At 37.3% G+C, this 9655-nt stretch overlaps 1 protein-coding gene across 1 annotated transcript; it reads left to right on the plus strand.

Annotated features, from left to right (window-relative positions):
* On the plus strand, window positions 7496-9378 carry LOC109230292 (ABC transporter G family member 10-like). The gene has a single exon (XM_019395806.1). It carries the CDS (start codon window positions 7570-7572, stop codon window positions 9376-9378), a length of 1809 nt encoding a protein of 602 aa, XP_019251351.1. The 5' UTR covers window positions 7496-7569.

The following is a 9655-nucleotide window of genomic DNA, read 5'->3' on the forward strand; positions in this document are numbered from 1 at the left end:
CAAGAAGAAAAACACATGGATTTTGCCTCCCAAGAAGCGCCTGATTTAACGTCGCGGCCCGACGCAGGTTACCATCACATCATTTGAAATGAAGGAGTGCCACCATGTGGCTGTCATCAATTTTTCCCAAGTAATGCTTGACCCTATTCCCATTCACTCTAAAAACTTCCCCACTTTTGGTCTTTAAATCAAGAGCACCAAACGGGGTCACACACACTACTTCAAATGGTCCGCTCCACTTTGACTTTAGCTTTCCCGAAAACAACCGTAACCGAGAGTTGAACAAGAGCACCAAATCACCCACTCTAAACTCCTTGCCATGAGCATATTCGTCATGAATGTATTTCATCTTGTCCTTGTACAAGGACGAACTGGAGTAGGCATGGAAACGGAATTCATCAAGTTCATTGAGTTGCTCAACCCGGAGATTTGCAGCCACATCCCAATCAAGGTTCAACTTTCTCAAGGCCCACATGGCCTTATGCTCTAACTCAACCGGTAAATGGCAAGCTTTCCCGAACACCAACCGATACGGAGACATATCAATCGGAGTTTTGTAAGCAGTCCTATACGCCCATAGAGCATCATCCAGCTTCTTAGACCAATCGGTCCTATTTGCATTAACCGTTTTAGACAGAATATTTTTGATTTCCCTGTTTGAGACTCCAACTTGGCCACTCGCCTGAGGATGATAAGGAGTAGACACTTTGTGGTTGACACCATACTTGGCAAGCGAGGTGTCAAAAGCTCTATTGCAAAAATGTGATCCTCCATCACTTATAATTGCACGAGGAGTGCCAAACCTTGTGAAAATGCTCTTCTTTAGAAATGCAACCACACTCCTAGCTTCATTGTTGGGCAAAGCCATAGCCTCGACCCATTTTGAGACATAATCAACCGCTATAAGAATGTAGGTGTTGCCGCACGAGCTTACAAATGGGTCCATGAAATCGATACCCCATACATCAAAGATATCCACTTCTAGAATGGTGTTTAGAGGCATCTCATCTTTCTTTGAAATACCACCCGCTCTTTGACATTGGTCACACCTTCTCACTAAATCACTTGTATCTTTGTACAAAGTTGGCCAATAAAATCCACAACTTAGAACTTTCGAAGCTGTCCTCGCCCCTAGGGGGAGGAACAACAAGCCTCTAGAATGCTAGATTGCTCTTTCTCAGGTACACACCTCCGGATCACTCCGTCAGTGCAAATCTTGAACAGGTATGGCTCATCCCAATAGAAGTCCAGACTATCTCGTTTGAGCTTCTTCCTTTAGTTAGAAGAGAGCTCACACGGGATGATGCCAGTCACAAGGTAATTAGCAACATCCGTAAACCATGGCATATCACTCATCGACACAAAAACTAGCTGCTCATCAGGAAATGCATCATTGATCTCTAGGCCGTCACACGGCCTTCCTTCCTCCTCCAAGCAGGACAAATGATCCGCCACTTGGTTTTCACTACCTTTCCAGTCCACAATTTCCAAATCAAACTCTTGGAGTAATAAGACCCATCGCATCAATCTAGCTTTGGAGTCTTTCTTTGTCATCAAGTATCTAAGAGCTGCATGATCAGTGTGCACTATGACTTTGGCTCCCATAAGATATGGCGAAAATTTTTCCATTGCGAACACAATAGCCAACAATTCTTTCTCAGTCACCGTGCAGTTCCTTTGAGCCTAATTCATTGTCTTGCTCAAATAGTACACTGGATGAAACATTTTGTTCACTCTTTGACCCAAAGCTGCCCCAATTGCAACATCACTCGCGTCGCACATGAGCTCGAAAGGCATGCTCCAATTGGGTGCGGTAATGATCGGGGTGGTGGTCAACTTATGCTTGAGAAGTTCAAAGGCTTGCATACATCCCTCATCAAACACGAACTTTGTATCCTTTTCTAGCAGCTTACACAAAGGATTCACTACCTTCGAAAAGTCTTTGATAAATCGCCGGTAGAACCCCGCATGCCCAAGAAAACTTCTAACCCTCTTGACAGAAGTGAGGGGAGGAAGTCTTGAAATCACCTCAATTTTGGCTTTGTCAACCTCAATACCATTATTTGAAATTTTATGACCCAACACTATGCCCTCCTCAACCATGAAGTGGCATTTTTCCCAATTTAGCACAAGATTGGTGTCTTCACATCGGGCCAACATTCTATCCAGATTTGTCAAACACTCATCAAATGAATCACCCACAACACTGAAGTCGTCCATGAACACCTCCAAAATATCTTCCACCATATCGGTGAAAATGGCCATCATACACCGTTGGAATGTTGCCGGTGCATTGCACAACCCAAAGGGCATCCGAGAAAAAGCAAAGATGCCATATGGACAAGTAAAGGTTTTCTTCTCCTGATCCTCTGGAGCTATCAAAATTTGATTGTACCCTGAATAACCATCCAAGAAACAATAGAAGGCACGCCCAGCAAGACGATCAAACATCTGGTCAAGGAAAGGCAATGGGAAGTGATCCTTGCGAGTCACCTTGTTCAGCTTGCGGTAGTCCATGCACAACTTCCATCCGGTCACTGTCCGGGTTGGGATAAGTTCATTATTAGCATTGGTCACCACGGTCATACTACCCTTTTTCGGCACACATTGCACTGTTGAAGTCCACGAGCTGGCAGAGACTGAAAATCTGGGCACTGGTGACTAGTTGAAGGTGTGCTCATTCCCCGAGAAAGGAAAGAAAGAAGAGGATTCTTGGGTAGTATATCAGCAGNAAGCTTGTAATCCGCTACTGTGTTAAAACACAAAATCAGAAAACTGTTAGAAGAATAAAAGAAACTGGAAAACAGTAAAGAATAAGAAATATTCCGAGTCCACAATTTGCTTGTGCGTCCTTAAGGAATTTTAACCCCCTCACACGTTGCCAAGGTAATGGATTAAATCCTCCCAGGATGAAACGGAATAAACCTTCCTGCAACAGTGGCAATACAAACTGCAGGATACCAACGAACTCAAAGAACGGAGCAAAATCACACTTACGAATTTGAGAGAGAGAGACTGCGAATTAGAATGCAGTATTTTCAGAAAGAAGGAAGTTTTGTAATTTTTCAGTGTGTTAAAAACGAAGCCATGCCTCAGAATTTATAAGCAATTATTGGAAGATGTGTGATGTTTGTTTTGGAAAAGGTGTCTGTTCAGAAGTTTGCGCGTCCTGCCGCGGTTACGCCAGGACCGCGGCCAGAGTGGCCTTCTGAATCTGCAGCAGTGTTCTGGCGCGGTCCTACCGCGGTCACGCCCGGACAGCGGCTAACTAACTGATATTTAATTAATTATTAAATAATTAATTAAATAAATTTTGTCCAAAAATAATCTTATCGATCCAAAGCCAAAGCCAAAGCCAAAGCCGAGCGAGCGATGACGACGGCGCGAGGGTTCATTCTCTTCAACTCCTTTTAAGAGCTTTAAGAAGTGATTCTATATATATACACACAAATGTAGTTGTCCCTCACCAATGAGGGACAAAGTTCAAGACAAAAGCTCACTTTATTCAAATTTTCATTTCCCTCCATTTTATTTCCCACCATTTCCAATTCACACTCTTAGACTTTAAAGCCCAATGCTTAAAGTCTTTGAAGCCCAATGCTTTAAAGTCCAACACCTTTAAGCAATTTTGAACTAAAATGAAAGTAAAAAAAGAGTGCAAATAAGTAGTCAAAATCCCTACTTATCACATTCCCCCACCGAGCGCAATAAAAATTTAAAAGTTTGACGACGAAACGAAAAACAAAACTTTATGACAACAACACAATCAAGATTTATTTTATGGGGCTTTCTCCTTTACTCTGGCGAGCCCAAAATACTTAACAAGCATTAGTTCGCTCTGAAAAGGATGAGATCCAGTCTCACCTTCTAGTACGATCATCATGTTACAACGAAAGATCAAAGGCTTTCGACTTCACAACTCCGTTGGCTGATCAGGAGTGCTAACCGATTATATTTCGTTCTAATTAATCATGTGTATTTCTTTCGACTTTCTTTTAAAATAGACCTCTCCAATGGAACACAAACATAATCATAAATATCAACAGTTGAGATATAAGAAGATGTAGTACTTGTAATTTTTTTTTTTTTTTAGTAATTAGCTTCGCTTATTATTAACATGTAGTACTTGTAATAATTTATTGCTTACACAACGGTCTTAAAATCCTAGGCCTAAGATGTGCCTTTGCCTTTATTCGTTCCTTCTCATTTTTGGAACTATTACTTCGTAACTCGGGTATCCATTCCTTTTTGTTTGCGGTAGAAATAAAAAATTAGAAGTAGGAATAATATAAGAGAACCAGAAGAGAATATTCTTTCACAAACTAAACCAGTAGTTGTATCTTCCTCATGGACCTGGTCATGTTAGATGAAAGAAAAAACAAAAAAAATGAAGTTAGACTCAACTAATTTAATTGTACGACTGCTGGAAATACTTCAATAAAAAAGGAGTCTTGATAAACTGGGAAGATTAGGGTCAATTGTGAAAAATTATTTAGTTTAATGAAAACTCGTGATATGCATTTTTACTTTAAAATTTTAATTTTAAACTTAAATTATCTAATGTAAAAATGAAGTATTTTTCTCAAACTTCAACCCGTTTAGTAAAGGGTAAATGTTGGACTTCATCTAACCTATCCACAATCATCGTGTAGAGTACGTACCATCTATATATGTCATATTAATATTATCCATATGTATCAATGTATTTCCATCAATTAGAAAAATTACTTCAGCCTAACAATAAATTTGCCAAATAAACTAAAATCTCTCTCTATTGATAGTCAAGCAACGGGCGCTGGCCGCCGCAATGATAGATGAAAAAGTTAAGAAATTGTTTTCCAAAGATATTAAACTCCAAACATATGTCACAAAGCATGGATATTTAACAATATCGAACAGCTGCAGCTCCGAATTAATTGACTGTTGTATCTTAGGAGAATGTAAAAATTAGTTCATGTACAAAACATTAAACTAGTTTAGTTACACTTATCTAGTATCTTAATCAGCAAATTGTCAACTAGATGTGATGCCTATAGCAAGGGAAGGTTGGTCGCTAAGTTGTAACATCCTATGTCAAAAGAGTTTGAAAACCCTATTTTTATATAGTGTTAAATTATGGGATGAACTAGTTAAAAGAGTGTAATATTCACGATTAAGCAGTCATTTGCATGCAAGTTGGAAATATGAATGTAATTTGGGCGTTGGAGAAGTCAAAGAAGAAAAATGGACAGGTATTGTATTACTTATAATATAGTTATTTTTACAGTAAAATTAGAGAACAGTATTGGAAACTATGGATGGTTGATTGACATCTTCAATTTCCATCATGGATGTAAACCGTCTAGTATCATTTAACATCTTCAAGTTCGTCCATTCAAAATTTAACTTAAAATGGTTGTGAAGTTCAGAACACTAGGCTACATAAAAGAAATGAGAAAAATTGTATCTCACGTTACATATGATTATGATCAACTTGCTTATAATATTAAATGTTTCTTCACTTGGGTGTAACGTTCAATCCTCATGACCCTCAGCGCCTTAAGCAACTTGAGGATCTTAATATTCAATAACTTAATGTAATTGATTGTTGGATATGTGTTGTTTTTGGCGACTATGGTAGTATCACTATAGAAAATAAAGGTTTTAGTGACGATTTATTGTGGGCGAATTATTCAGCCGGCGCCAAATAGATCGCCTTATTGAATAGCGCCTCACCTATCTAATTTGTGGCGTATTTATTTACTTTATTTGCGAGCTTAATGGTCACAAAAGCTAATAGTAAACAAATAAGCTCTTGTGTTGATAACAATCGCCACAATAAATAAATAAATGTGCCAAAAATATAAACTGTGACTTCTTGACTCGACACTTACGTTTGGTGGCGACTACAATGGTCGCCATAAAATGTGGTCACCGAAAATTTTATTTCCCGTATTTTACTATATATTGATATATGTCAGCCTCGAAATAAATACTCATAATAATCAAATAGTTCAACTTTTTTTGTCCCGATTTATTCGAGTGCACCGCTTCCATGATAATACTTGATTTATGATATAGACTGATTTTCGAAAAGATAAAGAGCCCGTTTGGCTTAGCTGATTTAGAGTAGCTGATAAGCATTAGGTGCTGAAAAGCACTTTTAAGTGCTGAAGCGGATTTAAAAAATAAGCAGTTACGTGTTTGGATAAAAGTGCTGAAATTAATAATAAGCAGCTGAAGAACTGGGTATACGAAGAGTTCTGTTCTAAAAAGAAGTATTTTAGGGATAGAATAGTAAATATTTTTGTCAAACCTAAAGTGTTTATAAGCTGAAATTTGATAAGTTGGGGGAGACCAACTTATGGCTTATTTTTGGCTTATAAGCACTTAACTTATAAGCATTTTTAATTTACCAAACGCGTAAATAAGCCAAAAAATACTTATAAGTTAGTTTGACCAGCTTATAAGCTTAGCCAAACACCCTCAAAGTCTGTTTGCAATAAAAATTGCTCAAATAATAAGTCGCAGGAGTTCTACTTTCTATATTTATCTAATGTGAGAAGAGAAAAAAAGCAAAAGTTTTATGTTATACCGCTTCTGTTTCAAATAATATAATTTTCTTTTCGCCTTTTTCAAACTTATGTTTATCCTTCATTTTTTGTAAAAACCGATCGAAATATATAGAGCTTATAAAATCTTTCAAACATTAAATACTCAATTCGTATAAGACCGCCTTTTGCTTTACTCTATACAAACTTTTGTTGTACTTTATTCTAATCCAAAAAAGTTTACACATGATCTCTCACACATTCTTTTAAAAAAATATAACTAATTCATCATATTTTATTTGGAATTCAGATACTTCCTAACAGTTCAACAGGTAAAAAAGATTCACAATCACATGCTATGTGCATCATATATGTCCAACTCATCCAACAGTTACAATATACACACAAAACACCAAATCAAAAAAAGAACTAGTCACACTATTGTGTCAATATAGCTACATGATACATGTTTGCTTGGTGAAATAGTACGTAACCGCATAGTCGAAATTTTCATTTAAGTGTCAGTGCTGACTTTAGCATATCCAATAAATGAAGATTTTAATGGTAGTACTCTTACCTTATCCTATATCATCGGTAACACCAACTCCTCTCTATTTAAGGTCTATTCATTTAAGTATAACTTCTATCCATTTTTGTCAGTCCTGAAAATTGCCAAATTCGTCCTAACTCATAATAATAGTGAACCAGACAAAATAATTAACCAAACTCCATTTCAGTTGCAAATTCTTTTTGAAACTGTCAAAAATGACTACTTAGCCAACTTCATGACTTGCATTTCCATGCCCAACACAATTCATGTGCCCTCTTGTGTTATAAAACTGTATATAATAGCCAGCTTATATATTATTATACTAATCCCATGAATAGGTCTTAAGTCTCATACTTAGTACATGCATGCAAATATTTTGACATTAGTTTACTGGCAAACAAGTATATAAAAGAGCCCATTTTTGTTGAGTTAGTTCATCTACCTTATTCACTTTCACTTTCCAGAGCTATTTTTCTATCTTTTTTCCCCATGGATTTACCTGTCAAGACATCAAATTCTGATAGATACAAAATTGAAGCCAGAAATCTTTCCTACAAACTACCTCCAAAATATAATGAGTTTAAATGGTTAGTCAAAAAGTTGGCTACCAACAACAAGACTAGTAATTACATTCTAAGGAATGTGACTTGTGAAGCCAAACCAGGGGAAATTACAGCAGTTGCTGGTCCAAGTGGAGCAGGAAAAACAACACTGTTGGATATTCTAGCAGGAAATGTCGGTCCCTCAAGATTTTCTGGTCATGTTCTTGTCAATGACCAGCCTATGAAGCCTGCAAAATTCAGGAGAATATCTGGCTATGTTACACAAGATGAAGCTCTTTTCCCACTTCTCACAGTTGAAGAAACTTTGATGTATAGTGCACGATTCAGGCTTCGTGAGGGGGACGATAAGGCCAAAGATAGAGTAACAAAGCTGTTGAATGAGCTTGGTTTAGACCATGTTGGTAGTATGAAAGTTGGGAGTGATTCAAGCAGGACAATTTCGGGTGGTGAGAAACGTAGAGTTGCAATTGGGGTTGAATTAGTCCATGATCCTGCTGTTATTCTACTCGACGAACCAACTTCAGGTCTTGATTCTGCTTCAGCTTTTCATTTAATGTATTTGCTAAAAACCATGGCCAAGAATCAAGGTAAGACAATTATATTAACTATCCATCAGCCTGGTTTTCGAATTCTTGAACTGTTTGATAAAGCTGTGTTGCTCTCAAATGGATTTGTCCTTCACAATGGTTCTTTGCATCTACTTGAAGAGAAGCTTAAATCCACTGGACATTTCATTCCTCAGCATGTCAATGTTCTTGAATTTGCAATAGATATTACAGAAAGCCTACATTCAGGAGAAAGTGACATTGAAAAATGTGTAACAGAACCAGAAAGTGATCATATGCCTATCAAAAATGCTGAAGAAAAGCATGTTCTTTACTCCAATTCTCCATTGAAGGAAGTAGTAATTCTGAGTCAGAGATTCTGCAGGAATATTTTCAGAACAAAACAACTTTTCTTGGCTAAGGTAATCCAAGCATTACTTGTGGGACTAATCTTGGGATCAATATTTTTTAATGCTTATAGCAACACAAAGAATTTGGAGCTGCAATCTCAAGTTGGATTCTTTGCTTTTAGTCTCACATTCTTGCTATCATCCAACACAGAAGCTCTACCAATTTTCTTAGAAGAGAGGAGAATACTAATGAGGGAAACATCTAGAGGAGCCTATAGAATTTACACATACAACATAGCTAACACTATAGTCTTCCTCCCTTTCCTTTTAATAGTTGCTCTTCTCTATGCTATACCAGTTTACTGGCTAGTCGGACTAAGGCACGAATTCAGTGCATTCGCGTACTATACTCTTGTGTCATGGATGATTTTCGCGATGGGGAATTCATTCGTGGCAGCATGTTCAGCACTAGTGCCAAATTTCCTACTAGGAATGTCATTTATCGGTTGCCTAATAGGTGCATTTTTCCTGTTCTCGGGGTACTTTATATCGAAGGAATCAATTCCAGTTTTCTGGCTATTTGTGCACTATTTGAGTCTGTTTAAGTATCCATTTGAATGTTTCTTGATCAATGAGTATGGAGGAGAGAATGGGAAACTCAAGTGTATACAGAAAGTTGATGGAGTTTGCCTAATGTATGGTGAACAGTTATTGGCGCGACGTGGTTTAGAGGAGTCACACAAGTGGATTAACATAGGTATTATGTTAAGTTTCATCTTTGGTTACAGGTTTTTGTGTTTTTTGATTCTCTGGTATAGATCTATCAGAAACAAATATTGAACTAACAAAATTTCCTTTCATCTATGAAAATCTCAGTACATTAGTTTGTTTTCTTTTAGACTTATTTTCCATATTCTTGCAACATATTTCAGTCTTTTTTCTCATGCAAAATAGTCCAAAATGCTAATTCCAAATGAAACCATCCCTCTTCAAATGTCGTTAATTTTCAACTCCAACTTGCTTATCAGCCGCAAAAAGAGAGCACAAACACTCATCATTTGTGTTATTAATAAATGGGAAAAAAATGACAATGTCTTTCCTATGACAATGAACTAGG

This window comes from Nicotiana attenuata, chromosome 7 (genome assembly GCF_001879085.1).
Source record: "Nicotiana attenuata strain UT chromosome 7, NIATTr2, whole genome shotgun sequence".
NCBI classification, from domain to species: domain Eukaryota; kingdom Viridiplantae; phylum Streptophyta; class Magnoliopsida; order Solanales; family Solanaceae; genus Nicotiana; species Nicotiana attenuata.